The 17,043-nt window shown below is 36.1% G+C and overlaps 1 protein-coding gene across 2 annotated transcripts in view; it reads right to left on the bottom strand.

Annotated features, from left to right (window-relative positions):
- RELN (reelin) overlaps positions 1-17,043 on the bottom strand; it is a 553,318-nt gene that overhangs the window by 137,973 nt on the left and 398,302 nt on the right. For both annotated transcript variants that reach the window (XM_072653135.1, XM_072653136.1), the window contains exons 21-23: positions 16,269-16,461; positions 10,865-10,977; positions 2,188-2,325 (exon numbers count right to left, since the gene is read on the bottom strand). In XM_072653135.1, coding sequence (XP_072509236.1) covers positions 2,188-2,325; positions 10,865-10,977; positions 16,269-16,461 — 444 coding nt within the window. The remainder of the gene's footprint in view (positions 1-2,187; positions 2,326-10,864; positions 10,978-16,268; positions 16,462-17,043) is intronic.

Below are 17,043 nucleotides of genomic sequence, written 5' to 3'. Positions count from 1 at the left end.
GAAGAGTCCATCGTGGCAAACTTCACTGCTGTCTTATGTTAAGAAATTGCCACAACTACCCCAGCCTTCAGCTACCACAACCCTGAGCAGTCAGAAGCCATCAACACCAAAGCACGATCCTCCACCAGCAAGAAGATTATGACTTGCTGAAGGCTCAGGTGATGGTTAGTAATTTTTTCTTTTTAGCAATAAAGTATTTTTTAAATTAAGGTACGTACATTGGGTTTTTTTAGACATAATACTATTACACACTTAATAGTCTGTAGTATAATGTAAACATAATTTTTATATGCACTGGGAAACCAAACAAAAAATCATGGGACTCACTTATTGTGATATTTGCTATATTGCGGTGGTCTGGAACCAAACCTGCAACATCTCTGAGGTACGCCTGTAGCCTTTTACATTAGGCAGGAATGACCTGGAGGCCACTTGTTCAACTTGTTCGCAACATGACCAAGAAGTAAAAAGTTCGACAAAAGCTTTGCTAAGTCATAGATGCGGTAAGTTGTTTCTCTCAATGTGACTTTTCCATTGTCTATCTTTTTCCAGTGCAATACTCAATGTAATTCCATTTAATTTCTTAGATTACAGTGACTTTCTAGGGGATGATGTAAATATAATATCAAAAGGTAAATGTAAAAAGCAATCAGTCTCATAATTCTTGCTTCCACCTTGTCTCTTGCCACCTCTGCAGTCTTCCCCTCTTTTCAGGTACAAATTTTATTTCTAAACAAAATTTTTTATGTATTTTTTTCTTAACTTGCTCTGAAACCTTTAGAAATGGACACTTCCCCATCCCTGCCAAGTTCCTATGAAGTGCAAAATTGTAAAGTTGACCAAGTTTGTCTTTAGTTTCCAGGTTTCCTGTTCTTTTTTCTCCCTATCCCATTTCTTCCATCTACTCTTCCACCCTCACTTTATTTATTTATTTTGAGGCAGTTGGGGTAAATGATATGCCCAAGGTCACATAGCTAGTAACTGTCCGAGTCTGGATTTGAACTCAGGTCCTAGCTAGCTGCTCCTCTTCTCCCCTCACTTTATAAATCTCTTCAGGCCCCCAGTGACTTTATGGCTCCTACTTTCTTCCCATTGTTAAAGCCCACTTTTAGGAAAGGAGCCAATCGGCTCATTCACACTAAGGCATAATAAACCTGCTGTTTATAATATTGTTGTTGTTCAGTCCTTTCAGTCCTGTCCAACTCTTTGTGACCTCACTTGGGGTTTTCTTGCCCAAGACCCTGGAGGGGCTATCTTAGAGTATTTACATTTTTTAACAGGGTGCAAAGGAATGAAGCCCTAATGGAAAGCCTAACTTTTGGGCAACAGGCAATGAATAGATAAGTACTAATTCATCACATTTCAGCAGATTTTGTTATTGTAAAGCTAGAAATCTGGGTCTGCTTAATCAGTCCAGAGTGTGGTTTGAGAAATAGTAAGATGACATCCTCTTTATGTCTTCTTCCACACTCATCAGTGACAACTGAGTCACTTGAGTCACAGAAACTGAAGACAGACACTTCCTTCACTATCAATCAATGGATTAGTCCACAAGCACTTACTAAACATCCTACTACACAGGATGGGGACACAAAGATAAAAAACAAATTCGTGCCTGCCCTCAAGCAGTTTATATTTTATTGGAGGAGACAGCCAAAAATAGGTATGCTTGCAATAAATACCAGGTAATTTCAGGGGGAAGCCGTTGTCACTGCAGGGATCAGAGCAGGCATCTTATAGAAGGTTGTGCTTGAGCTGAACTGTGAAGGAGACTAAAGAGTCTAAGAATTGGAGGTCATGAGGCAGCATGCAACAAAATAGGGCTTTTCAAAGTATGGCAGAATTGGAAGGTCATACCTGCTTAGATGGTGCTTTAAGACTTACAGATGAGGGGAAAGGAAGCTTCTTCAAATCACTTCTAGATACCCTTCCCGTGCTAATTTTCAGGACAGACTTTTCTGGAGCTTTGGTTTTGAGAAGAAAAATCTAAATTTCCTAATAAATAGCCTAGCAGAGTAATACTATGTTCCATGTATCTGAACCAAGGTTAAGAAAAGGCATTTCCTTTTGGTTATTTCATATATAATAATGCATTCACATAATGATTTTGACCAACGCTGAGGTAACGTTCATAAATAGAATTCTCATTCCCAAGACTCCCTCCACTTTTTTTGCTGGAATACCTACTTGCACAGTCCTCGCTCACACCAACCATGTCCACTGCACATGTTTGGGCATTGCTGTCCTATATAAATATTGTCTAAAGCCCATTCATCTTGTGCTGTATAATAGCTCTGACTCCAACGGAATCGAGTTGCACTGGACCTAGAAATGTATTAAAAAGAAAAATAAAATATCATTCTTTGAATCTCCCTGTGGAGGGACGTTAAAGGTATGCATTTTCACATCATTTTCTTTTTAGACTATATGCTCTCTGGAATTTTTATTTGATTGTCAACCACTTTTCTACACACTGAACTTAGTTTTCCTGAAATATTAAAATGGAAAACAAAACAACTGTTATAATTAATACATTGTGGAAGTCAAAAGTTCTGTCTCTTTTTTGTTTTTTAAATTATCAAAATGATTGATACATTGTACATTTACGTTCAGTGTTAGTGAAATAAGCCTAAGGGAGGAAAGAGATTTTTCTAAAAAACAAAACAAACAAACAACCTTATTATATTGGTTGACTGTTAAATTATGATCATTTTGTAAAAAATTATAAAACCACCTTCAGTTTGACTCTTAAAATAAAACAAGGGATAAGAGTAGGATTACTGGGTGAGGAAAGACTAACACAATATAATATTACACATAGAACATATAATATGGTTACATGACCTAAATAAGACAAACAAGAACAGCCAGAAGCATCTATCTGCTTATTCTTACTGAAAAAATAACTTGCTTCTTTTTCAAAGACAAGTTGATATTAAATGGAAGCAAATAATTAAGTGGTCCAGTAGACATTGAGAAATTCTAGGGAGCTTGGATTGTGAGTTAGACATGAGGTCTGAAGAAGAGGAAAAATATATTGACATTTCTGCAGCAGAAGTTTAGTCACATAGCCAACTGGTAACTGAAAAATATATTTTTTAGAACCACTTTCATTTAGTGAATGTCACAAAGTATTTTTTTTAAACTTCTTGGAGTTTGAATTTTTTCCTCACTGAGGGTTTCTTGGTAAGGAGGGCAGATAATTGCTATTCTGCACTAATCATTTAGGAATGATTTTCAGAAATGAATGGGCATGCCCAGAGTCACAGACTGGATCCCATCTTCTAAGCACAGCATCCATTGAATCGACAGACCTTGAGGGCTGGGCAAGAACCCTTAAAGTCTACTGCATCAATTATCCTCAAGTTAAGTACTCCTTAAGTACATGGCAGACTGTTAGTAGGCTTTTATTATTTATCTCTTATCCATGATCTGTGGATAATGGGTTACATGTCCAGTTCTGGTAGGGTGATTTCTGAATTCATTGAGGTGCATCTAATAGAATGATGCCTTCCTGCACGTTTGAGATTCTTAGAGGTACTTCCAGTGAGATTATGCTCACCTCATCTGGAATAACAATTTTCATTTTCAAGCAAAAAAGCTGCTAAAATTTTCATTACCACATTAAAAATAACTTTCGGAAAAGTGAATAGTTTTCCATAATCAGAAAAGATCTTTTAATGGTTTAATATTTTTTATCAGGAACTACTCAAGGGCATGAACCATGCCAAAATATATGGGATGCAGGTTAGTGCTATTAAAAATATTTGCTTAATAATTGAGGTGAATTTAGTAATATCTTTAACATATTTTATTTCATAAAAACAATAGTTATAATTAATTTGATACTGTAGAAACTATTTAATCATATAGTAATCAGGATTTATAGTAAAGCATGCCTGATAGGTAAAAAATGATTAAGGTAAATAAAAATTTATTCTATCTATTATCTCTCTGTTCTACATAATTTTGAGAACTTGGATAACATTATTTTACAAATGACTTGCCCTATGCTACAGAAAAGAAGCTTCTATTCTAATTTATCTGTTGTTTTTTTTTCAAATAAAGCATCAGAATATAATGGAAAAAAAAGCCTCTGTAGGAAGTCAAAAGGAAGGTTCTAGATCCAATTTTAGTATTAATGAGCTTCATGAAATTGAACAAGATGTCACTGAATTTCTCTCCAGGTCTCAGTTTTCATTTCTATCATATGAGGAGGATGGATCTCCATGATCACTTACAAGGCTAATGATCCATGATATGTGGACTGAAATGGCCATTTGTAGGAGTCCTTTATTTTCTGCACAGTTACATAATTGTATAAGGTCTACTGCATGAATTGGTATTAGAAGTTTTAATTTGGATGGTTCGGCTATGGGGACAGTCAATTCAGCATATCTTCTAAATCTTCTATAACATAGTTTACCCAAAGAGGAAACAGGACTTCTCTATATGTGAATCTGAGAAACTTTATTGAAGTCTGTTATCACCGATGTCTCTGCTGTCCTATTTTGTTAGAACACATCAATGAACAACTAGGAAGAGGAAATACTCAGAATTGCTCAAATGAAGGGAATGGAATTTGAGGAGCCATACAAGAGAACACTGGGAAAAAGAAATCCTTAAAAAATAGAATTAGAACTGGCATTTCAATAGTACTTTAGTCAAAAAAAAAGCCATGCAAATGTTTCACAGATCGAATTCGAGTCTCCTAACAACCCTGTAAGAGAGGAAGCATGGCATCTGAGTGTATGGAGATCTCACCCTGAACTGGGAAAAATGGGCTTGAAGTCCTGCCTCTGACATAACTGGGCATTTGACCAGTCACTTAACTTCTCAGCATCTCAGTCAGGAAGCATTTATTAATTGCTTAATATTCTATACCCTGGGAACACAAAGAAAAGCAAAAATACTTCTTGCCTTCAAAGAGCTCATATCATAATGGGGAAGACAACCTATAAATAACTAGATATTTTGGGGGGTTGATTAGTTGTATCTGACTCTTCATGACTCAGTTTGGGGTTTTCTTGGTAGAGATACTGGAATGGTTTGCCATTTACTTCTCCAGCTCATTTTTACAGCTGAAGAAACTGAGACAAACAGAATTAAGGGACTTAGTGTCACAACAGCGAGTGTCTGAAGTCAAATTTGAATTCAGGTCCTCCTGATTCCAGGGCCTGGCTGGCACACTATTCCCAGAGCCACCTAGCTCCCCCTAATAACTAATTCTTTCTCTCTCTCTCTTCTTCCCTCCCTTTATCTTTCCATCTCTCCTTCCCTCCCTTCTCCTCCTCTTTTTCTCTCTTCCTACCATTCCCCCTCTTTCTCTAAATTGTTTTGTATTTCTCCGTATAAATATTGTAACCCCTCAGTAAAATGTAACTTTCTAGAACGTCAGGGCCTTTTTTTTTTTTGGCCTTTGACTCATTCACCCTTAGCACAGTCCCTTGAATATACTAAGTGTTTAATAAATGCTTATTGAGTGAAAAATTGCAAAAAAAATATGCATGGCAGTGTATCAATGGAAGTACTTCGGGAATTTTATGATGATACAACTTTACGTTAACATGAAAATACAATATGGACTCTAAGGTTACTGTTGCTATGCTGAATTTATTTGTCTAAATATTTATACATACACACATTCTAAGTTTTTTCTTCTCTTCCTTTTCTAGTTGATTCATGCCTATTGTAAGTACTCTATAGCTATAATACTTCCCTAGGATACAGCAGCTTAATGCGGATTACTCTATTAAAGCCTGTCATACATACTTGAATATGACCATGTTAATTACTAGAAAGGAAAGGAAAAAAGGTTGGATGTTGGCCACATTTTCAGTGATTAAAAAAACACCTTAAGCAATCTCCATTTGGCCACATGTGAGAATGCAAAGTGTGATCTCACTGATTTTCAGTTGTGGCATAGTTAAACAGCTTCCAAAATATACATGCTTAAACTTTCCACTTCTCTGCCCCTCAATCATTTTTACTTTGAAATACTGAGGACTCTATTTTGGAGGATAATCATGTTTATTTCATGTCTACATTGGATTCAATAAGTTAAATAATTACTGTGGGATATGAAGATGCAAGATGCTTTGTGGTTTCCAGCCAGGTACTATGGATTCCCAGGGGTAGAGTGGGCACCAGAAATCAAACTCAGTACTCTTCTTTATTTGATTTTATCCTATAGACTTTAGTATCTGAAATAAAATAATGTCAAGTCCTCTCTTGATAGTCAAGGAATCTGAGGAATCAAGGTAAACGCAAGCTGACAAAATTGTACTTGCCACCTTCACAGCCAATGTAATTACATTTACCCAATTATTCCGAAACTCTTATTCAGTCATTAAGTGTTGATTTGTTTATGAAGTCAGCGACTGACAGCTGTTTTTGAATCTCATTAAGTCCTGTTCTTATGTAAATGTCCCTCATAAAACTGAAATTAATTTTCATCAGGTAACAAATGTTCAATTCTTACACAATACAATTTCTCTGAGCAGGTGCATACATTCATGGTTTCCCCCACAAGTTGATCCCATCTAACACATTTTCCTGTTAACAGATCTTTGCATACACAAGGACCCTGGGAAACCACTTTTGCTTGACCTCTCTCTGTTTATGGTTTGAATATGTTTGAATAACAACACCATGACGTGGAGGCGGGGCGGAGATTTGTCAAAGAGCTTCAAGTTACACTGTGCTAATTTCCCTATCCCTTTTGAATCTTTAGAAAAACATACTCCTTCAAGAGTTGCAAGATGAACTAACAGGACCAAATTAACTGTACTGAGGAAAATGAATGTACTTCATCCCTACATTTCAGTTTTTTAAATAATACAACTGCAAGCATCATAGAAACAGCAATTAGAACACCTGGCTTCTTTGAAGCTACAACAATATTCGATTTACATATTGATTAGTTGGAATGCTAAAGTAAATACTGAGGTGTCTGAGTTGTCCTCCTCACATTATTATTTCTGTGAAAATCTAAATTAAATAATTTCAGACCTACTTTTAAGGAAGAACGTCTGGGGAACTAAGCTATTGGGTTCTTGCCCTAATTGGGTAATATCAGGGTACCTTTTGGAAAGCATCTGCAAAGTCCAGTGAACAAGTTGACAATCTCTTAGCCTGATAGGGTTGATGCATATGTAGCATCCTGATGGAGTAACAGAACCCATCCAGCTTTGTAGGAGACTGGGGAGATAGTTTGTTTGGGGGTGCAGACAGGAAATGAGGATAGAAATGAAGCTGTTGAGGGGAAGGGGTGCTGGATTCAAAGTCTGAGAGGGATGCTGGGACAGGCAATGGTGTGACAGAAGGATTTTCTTTTCATTGGGCCAGCCTTTGAGTCCATCTACCCAGCTTTGTGATGAATTAGCTGTGGTCAGAAGAAGTTAGGATCCATGTAAAAATGAGATAGCCAAGACCAAGGAAATCACCTTCATTGGGAAGTTTAGTTTTCTCAAAAGGTCCCTCCATGTGCTCTGAACCCCAGGTTAAGAGTTCCTCCAGAGTTTCTGTGTCTTTCTATAAATACTGTCCCTGCTGGTTGTGTGAACTGAGATTGAGTAGGCAATCCTTTTCTCACTCATGGGGGGAGGGGGAAGAGAGGACAAGGCCAACTAAACAAAGTCAAATTTTATTTCCTATAATTTCTGGAATGAGGCAAACTTCTATGTTGTAGAGGGAACTCTGTGGATTTAGGAGAGCAACAGGTTACTAGCTGCCGGGTAACTGTTTTTATTATTTGTTTAGACATTGGGTGCCGATTGTCATGCACTATTTATCTGTTTATTCATTTTATGCTGATTAAAACTCCTATATTCCAAGCACAGCTGTCTTCTGAGCAGTCAATTCTGTCATGCCAAGGTTATTTTACTAGGACTCACTAGAATAAAGCAATCACTGCTAAGTGAGGGCTTAAGAATTTAATTGGTATTGGATAAATTCACAGATCCACAAGCTCCTTGACAATGAGCTGTTGCTTCCTTATAGAGGGAGGTAGGACACTTAGCATCCATGGAGCTTGTACAAATCTCCAAGGTGAGTGTAGCACTCCTTAGGACTCAGATACTTTTTGTTGAACATGAATAGGTGAGTGCTTAGCAATGCCACATGGTAATTAAACTTGCCCTAAAGCAGCAGTGTCAAACTCAAATGGAAATGGATCCCTGGGACTGCATACTGATTTAGAAAACTACAAGTTAACATTATCTATGCCATTGTAGTTTTACTTATGTGGTTAATTGGTTCCCAATTACATTTTAATCAGTTTCAAGTCAAGCTCTGGAATGCCAGGGACTCAATGAGTGGTCCACCTGTTTTCCTCTCCACCTCTTGCCCCTCAATTCCCATCTAGGTTTGATACCTCTGCACTCAAGGGCCTAATGAACATAGGTTTTGGCCTTGTTGTCATCTACTGACTGGAAGGTCCCTCTCCAAACTTTCTCAGTGACTCACTGTTAAAATTGATCCTGCCATCTCCACTGATGACGAGATTCATGCTGAGAACTGTTTCAACAGTCTGACCACACGATTCTTCGATCCCCTTCAATTTCAATGACTGAACACTTTATTTTAGCCACAGTACAGTCAGACCTTCAACGTCATCTCTCAGGATTGTCCCACTAATGTGGGTCTAAAATTCTACTCTCTAATTTGCTCTAAAATTCTACTGTCTCCAGCTATAACTTATTTTCCATCCCCTTGTCTTTCATTCATACTAAACTTTGCTGTTCAGTCATTTCAGTCACATCCAACTCTTACGGATTCCATTTGGAGTTTTCTTGGCAAAGGTATTGGAGTCTCCAGCTCATCTTACAGATGAGGAAACTGAGGCAAGCAGGATTAAGTAACTTGCCAGGGTCACCCGTTTGAATTCTGAAAGATAAGTCTTCCTTACTCCATGCCTGGCCCACTATCCTCTGTGCCACCTAGCTATCTCAGTACTAAAGCTACTCTTGGCCTTTATCACAGACTCTAATCTCCTGACCTACTGCTATTTTCCAAGTCTATCTTTCCTACTCTGGCTTTACTTGCCTCCATACTCACCCTTTAATCCATGATTTGCCACTTTGATGCTTCACAAATACTGACATAGAATTCTTGGCTTTCTGGCTTTCAGTCATTCTAGAGCTGGGAACCTCTTACTTCGGGTAATCTTTAATAACACTCCTGCTCTTGACCCTATTCCACACTGCCTGTTCCAGGATCTTGTTATAGCAGTTATTCTCACCTCATGTAATACCATTCTCACCCTCTCCACTGGCTTCTTATTTGCTTAAAGACATGTGTAGTTCACTGTATTCCTTCCTTCCCTTTACCTGTCTATTCCATCCAGGAACTGTCATATCTTTTTCTTTCACTTCACTGATAAATATTTTTGGGCAAGTTATTTAACCTCTCTGGGCCTTAGTTTCCCCATCTGTAAAATAAAGAAGGATGAATTCGATAACCTCTGATCTCTGTTCCTATGATTTTTGAAATTACTTTGAATAGTGATTAATAAGATGACCTTTTAAAAATCTTAACTATAACGAAAAAATAATCTAAATAATGCTGAGTCAGGAAGACTCTTTTTTCTGAGTTCAAATATGGCCTCAGATACTTACTAGCTCTGTAAACCTGGGCAAGTCACTTACCCTGTTTTTCTCAGTTTCCTCACCTGTAAAATGAACTAGAGAAGGAAATGGCAAACCACTCCAGTATCTTTGCCAAGAAAATCCAAAATGGGGTCACAAAGAGTCAGACAAAACTGAAAAACAACTGAACGACAACAATTTTTAATCTTTTCATTTTTTATTTATTGTTCGCTTTTTGCAATTTGAAATATTACTATAATAATTCAAAACTTGATTATTGAATAATCTTTAGTTTTTCACTTAATAGTCTTTCAATTAAATATACCACATTTAAAAAGATTCTATTTGAAATTTTTAAAAAAGGTCTAATTATAAACTGAGCAGCAGAGATACAAAAATGAAGAGGGTTAGGCAAAGGGGAGATACATTAGTGAAAAGCATGGGAAAAGAAGTTAGAAAGCAGAATGAAGGCATGGAAAATGAATGGAAAACAAATTTCAGAATTTTAAATTCCAACTAACATAAAGCCTCATCCTTAAAGATAAATAGTTATTTTATTATAAAAAAAATTTGATCTTTGGGAAAATAAAACCTAGAAATAAACCTAGAAATGACATCTAATTTTTTGACCAACAATAAAATCTTTATACTAAATACTATAAAAATTCCAAACAGGAATTTCTTTCATTTTTTCTGATTTTCTTTTCAGAATATGGTATTGAAAGGATAGCAATTCAAGAGGGATACAGTTTTAAGTAAGCTCTATGTCCTTTTTCTGGGCATGAAGTTCCTTCTTGGAAAAAAATGTATGATATTAGATTTTCAATGGAATTTAAGAGTTATTTAGTCATTCTCTTCACTTTACAGATGAGTTAATGAGGTTCATAGAGTTTTAAAGAACTGTTTAAGATCACAAAGATCTTGAGGGATGATGAGGGATCACCCAGGTCTTCTGCTTCTCAATCCAATACTATTTCCACAACACTGTGAATTGGTGAGATCATTTCAGGAAACAAGGAGAAAAGGACATTTAATTTATGAAACACAATTTTTAGATGAAATTAAAAGTTTATATTTCCTGCTAACACAAATATTCAATGATGTTCTTAAAACACACAAGAACCCTCATTTCTATAAGTAAAAACAAAACAAAACAAAAAGATCTTCATTGTACTTAACTAATGCTTTAATCTAACCATGTCCATATAAATAGTCATATGGCAAATCTAGGGTACACCAAGGTAAAGATAACAATATTTTAAAATAACATCTCTTACCATGTTTTCTGAGGAAGAAGTACAGTGATCCTTCTCCACTGTGTAAATTCACTGGAATGGTAGATGCTTGCAGATGTAAATTCTTGACAGCTAGGCATTCCTGGAAGGCATTCCTAAATAAAAACCAATGAAAGATCAAGATTATCTTTTCCTTTTTTCTTTTTTCCTCCACATCAAATTTTCTTCATTCTAGAAATGAACAAGCTCTTAGAAGGTTCTACGTTGTACCAGTCAGATTTGGATGTAAGTCATGTTTTCATAAGACTAGAATATTTTGGAAATATTCAGAAGTAGATGCTTAAATGCAATTAAATGAACTAAATGTACATACACACACATACTAAGGGACTTAGGCTAACCTTAGGCTAACTTTATTGATGTATTTTCCTAACTTTTGACCTTTAGTAACAATATATAATTCTTAAAGTCTTGCTGTCTAACTCCATTCCTCCCAATTATCCTCAGAAACCTTAATACTTAAAGCAACAATGCTTCTAGCCCTCTAACTGTTAGTTCATCCAGCTTCCACTAACACCATATCCATTCTACCTCAGTCACTCAGTGTTCACTGTATCATGTATCTTGAAATTTCTCTCTTTTCTTTCCTCTGGTGCTTCAGCCCTTCTTATCCTACTTCTTGTCTGCAATGTGCCTTCTGTGATACAAATCCGAGATTGTCATTGTAGTTTATTCTCTCTGTTCTCTGTCCTCACTCCCTAAAGCGTAAGTAGTCATCTTCTCTTCTGTCTTGACACTCCTGTAGTGGATGCATATTGACATGGAAACAGTATAGAAGACACTCCAGCACTGAACCATTGCTCCTTTTTGACATTCCCCTCTTTGTGGTTTAGTCATTTCACTTAAGTCCATCTCCTTATGACGCCATTCAGGATTTTCTTGGCAAAGATACTAGAGTGGATTGCCATTTCTTTCTCCAGCTCATTTTACAGATGAGGTAACTGAGGCAAACATAGTTAAGTGATTTGCCCAGGGTCACGTAGCTAAGAAGTGTCTATGGCCATATCTGAACTCATGAAAAAATCTTCCTAACTCCAGACCCCATACTCTTATTGACTAGCTGCCAAGCTCTTCCACTCTTCCTGCCCTTCTAATGACCAATATTGGATAATCTCTTCATTGACTTCCTCTGCTGTTAAATCTGAATATTTTAACACTATGTTAGGAAAGCATAATTCAGTCAATTCATGCTTACTTCAATTGGGTCCTCACGATTCATGACATAGCTTTTATTCATCTCTTACTGACTATCTGATTCCTCACAGATACTGGTCTGCATCTTCTCTCTGCTCAGACTCACAATTCTACTTTCATACTCACTAGAACATATTATCCACTGAAATGAAAAGATTGAAGCTATAAATACTTGTCCTGTTTCCTGCTCCATCCTTCAAAGTATCACCCATCCATTACTCTTTCTCTCTAGTTCAAACTAGCCCTGCTCTTGGTCAAGGCTAATTTTTCTATTAGTGAATTTAAGACTACCTGCTCCCATCACTTTTTGCTCCATCTCTCCCTTCTCATTGTCAATCTTGACTTAACCATTGAATTTTTCCTGTGCCTGCAAGTAAGCCAAAGTCCTTCCTGTTCTAAAAGACCTTCCATTAACCCTGCTGCTTTGTACGAAATGATATCTCTCTTCCCTTCACTGTTATACTTCTATTCTTACTGCCTTTACTTTCTCACTATCTACTTAATCTTTAAAAATATTATTATAAATATAATAATAAACACCAAATATAAGGAAGATTTTCACATACTTTGGGAAGCAGAAGGAGAGGATTATACATAAATTTCTATTATATAGTTTACTATTTTTTTTCAGGTAAAGCATATTATAAATTCAACAAGTCACTTACAAAGCTGTCCTGATGTCTGTGATTCCTTTTGACTTTTCCTCTGTTCTCTTCTAAATTTTTTCTTTGTTGGGGGGAAGCCCTCCCACCTCCCAATTGAAAAAAAGAAAGAAAAGCGAAGTCCTTGGAAACAAAAATTGTGTGGCCAAACAAAACAAATGCCCATATATCAGACTTTCTAACTCTGTGACTTTACTGAAATTACTTTTGTTCAAATTCACAAATGATCCTGAATTGAAAAATTCAACAAACTTTTCTCTGTCCTCTCTCCTCTTAGGTTTCTATACTATTGACTTTAGATCCTTCATGATAACCTCTCTTCCTTTGGCTTCTATTACCCTAGTTTCTCCTGGCTCTCTGAGCACTCCTTCTCAGTTTTCTAGGTTGGTTCGTCTTCCTCTTTCTGTTCACTAACGTGGTTGTCCACCAGTGCTCTCTGCTTAGCCCTTTTCTTTCTCTTTACATGATCCTTTGCCAATCTCATACACTTTCCTAGCTTCAATTATTCTATCTACATAAATAAGGAAGAAAAGGGAAAAGGAAGGGAATAAATACTTATATAATACCTTCTATGTTCCAGGAACTCTGCTATGATGACTAATATATCTATTTATCTACCTTTAATCTCTGTTCTGAATTCCAACCTACATGAGTTACCCACCGACTAGACATTTCTTCCTCCACACCTTGTAGGCATTTTGAACTCAATAGAACCAAGACAGAATTCGTTATTTTCCCTGCTAAACATGCCCCTTTCTATGGACTTGCCTATCCTTGTTGAAGGCACAACGATTTTTTCAGTTCCTGTGTACCCTCCTCAGGTTTATAACTCTGAAGATGTTCTTGATTTTTTTTTCATTCCTCATTCTGTATATTCATTCAGCTTCCAAGTATTATCAAGTCTACCATGACGACCTCTCTCACATTCGTCTTCTTCTCTACATAACCCCTAATTAAAGATCACACTATCTCTCACCTAAAATACTATAATATACTAATTGGCCTCCCTTAATTTGGTCTTTTTGCTAATCTATCCTACATGCGAACTATCAAAATAATCTCCCCAAGATGCCAGTCTGATTAGGCCACTCATCCAATCAAAAATCTTCATTAGATCTCTCTGGGTTACAATAAATACTCCTTTAAAGTAAGAGGATGTCCATTGATTGTGGGATAAACAAATTGTTGCATATCAATAGAATACCTCTATGCCATAAGAAATAAGGGATGTCAGAAATAGTTGGAAAGGTTTGTATGAATTAATGGAGAAAAAAGTGAGCAGAACAATTGATGCAAGACAAACAGCTTAGAAAGATTTAAGAATTAGATTAATTATCAACCATGATTCCAGAGAAGTGATGATGAAGAATGCTATTCATCTCTTGACACAGAGGCAAGGAACTCAAGATACAGAGTGAAAATACATTTTGGTACATGATTAATATGGGAAGCTAATGCTTGACTATGCATTTTTGTTACATGAGTTTTTTTTCTTTTGTCCAGTGTGGGTGTGGGAGTAGGTAGGGAGAGAAAAAGCACTTTACACTATCCAAGCTCAATCAGTAGCTGTTATTCAATATTTTCTCCTATTATTCCTCCCCTGAGAATTTGCAGGGTTCCCCCCCCCCCCCCAATGCCTGGAATATACACATTCTCTTCATTTCTGTCTGTTGAAATGCTTACATTTCCTTGAAACTTTTCCTGGTTTCCTAGCCCCAATGTGAAAGAGTTCCCTCTTTTTCCTTTAGATTTTCTTTGAAAATTTAAATTAGATTAAATTCCCTAAATATACTTTATCTGAATCTTTCCTTTTTCTGTCTGTCATACTGATTTATGTATATGTGTTTCCCACCAAATTAGACTGTTAATTTCTTGAAAGCAGAGGCTGCAGTTCATTTTTGAATGTTTGGCTATTAGCATAGGTCTTATACCTAGTAGATACTTAAAATTTTTTTGTTAAAATATTTGTTGAATTCACTATGTATTTTAGTGATATGAACTTCAAGTAGTAAATATATCTCTGCCCTTTCATAATGAATTTAGTCATTGATTATTTTTTATTGCTTAACAACAGCAACAAAACTTTAAAAATTCAATTCAACCAGTATTTATTAAGTACCTATGATGTTCCAGGCATTGTCCTAGGTGCTGAAGATAAAAAGGCAAAAAATAGTCTCTGCCTTAAAGAATTTTTATATTTAGAAAGATTAAATATTTGGCAAATATCAGAAACGTTCAGTTACAGTAAAGGTAAGTGGAAAGGGAGGCCAAGGGAAATGTAGTCACAAGGAAAAGTGATAAGCATGGAAAGAGTCACATTTGAACAATTTAATACTCTCACCTATCTGCCTGGAAGAAAGATCTCTAGGGTTATATATCCTACAGCTTCTTATATTAGCCTACCTTGTTGTTTAAGCCTATTGCCATGGATTTCCCATGTCTATCCTAAACACATGTGCATGAATGTGTATATGTGTGTGTGCATGTGTGCAAGTGCGAATGTGCGTATGTGTGCACATGCATGCTCTTTATATACTTACTTCTTCCCCCCTCTGTGGTGATTTAGAACATCAGAACAATGCACTCATATAGCCTTTTCTATATTTTAAGAGAGTATCTAAAATTACCCCCCAATCTCCTTTTCTTCAAATTAAACAACATATATTCTTTAACATGTTTATAATTTTTCATTTCATCTAATCATTTTTGTAAATCTCCTCTGGATTGCCTCTAGTTCCTTTTTAAAACACAGGGCACCATTAAATGGACACTACTCTAAACAAGTTTGCATAAAATAGAAGGTTTTTGCATCTTGTAAATGACATGACACTGTTATGTATTGTTTGTTTTTGAATTAACAGCTTTTGTTAGTTTTTTTTCTTGAAATATTCTTTTAGTTATCATCCTATTTCTGCACATGCAGGAATTAAAGATTGACAAGGGATTCTATTCAAAGAAGTCAGCTTTTCCTTTCATAATGTTCATTACTTATAGTATCCTACTCCCTACCTATAGTAACACAGGATGCTAGCATCTATCTTCCTAGGATTACAAAATACCTATGAATGAATCTTCCTCTAATAAACCATTTTAGTTCTCACTCATTTATTGACATCCAGTTTATACTAGTATAAGAGAAGGAGGAATAATTTCTTGGGGGAAACAATCAATGTTAAGTGTCTTGCCCAGGGTTACATAGCTAGTAAATGACTGACAGAATTTGAATTCAGGTCCTCCTGACTCCAGGGTTGGTGCTTTATTCACTGGACCACTTAGCTGCTTCAGAATGAATGCTTTTAAAAAGATTTTTGCAACATAAAAAGTTTGGATTACAAAGAATATATGATTTAACCACAAACCTTCTATCTAGTTCTTTGATCAGAATAGCTAAACAAAGGATTATCAAAGTGAATCAACCAATTTTGTGATTCCTTTTCAAACCTAAATTTTTTGGTAAGCTGTTTCTTCAATTCCTGTGAAAATTTACTATCAGTAGTTTTTAAATAAAGGACCCAATCATAAAGCCTTACCTCCTGTACAAGGTGCCATGTAAGACCATGGTTGGTAGAATAGTCTAGTTTCACCTGGTTGTCCATATGGGGAGTATATTTCTGACCACATCCCATCACCAGACTGAACTGTATCATATATGAAGCTCCAATCTGCATGGACTGTGTTTCCACATAACGCATGCTTGAGGCAAGTTTAGAGTCCCCTGTAAAACTGAGAGACACAGAATACGAATCAGAAACAATCTAGAAACACCTCAAAGGTAATACTACAATTGTTGCATTGATATGCATACCCCTAAGAGTAATCCACAAGTACTGAGACCAAACTGTGTGCAATGGAGTCACACAAAGATATTATTTATAATGTCAATACTCTCAAGAAGTTTATAGTTTACTAACAGATGAGATGAGGCATGTGAACTGTACACAGCTATATGGCCAACTCAGTTATCCCTACAGAAATTGTTCTTCAGGAAATCTTTTAACAGTATGCAATCGATCTAAGTTATTTATCAACTTACTGTTTTTAATAAGACCAAGTAAAAAAAAGCTTTAAAATTCCTATTATTATTATGACCTTTTGGAAAGGTATGAGTCACAAACATAAGAAGCCACAGAGGGAAAGAGATACTGTATAAATTGACACTTTACATCAATTTAAGAAATAAGGCCATCTATTACCAGCGTAGAATGATAACTTCAGTAAGTTGAGCGAGGATGTAGGAAAGGAAGCTAAATAAAGTTTTACAGCTCATCTTTTTCCAGGTTTCCTAAATATCTTCATAATTATGTT

This window comes from Notamacropus eugenii, chromosome 3 (genome assembly GCF_028372415.1).
Source record: "Notamacropus eugenii isolate mMacEug1 chromosome 3, mMacEug1.pri_v2, whole genome shotgun sequence".
Lineage (NCBI taxonomy): Eukaryota > Metazoa > Chordata > Mammalia > Diprotodontia > Macropodidae > Notamacropus > Notamacropus eugenii.
This window is presented reverse-complemented; position numbering and strand designations above follow the sequence as displayed.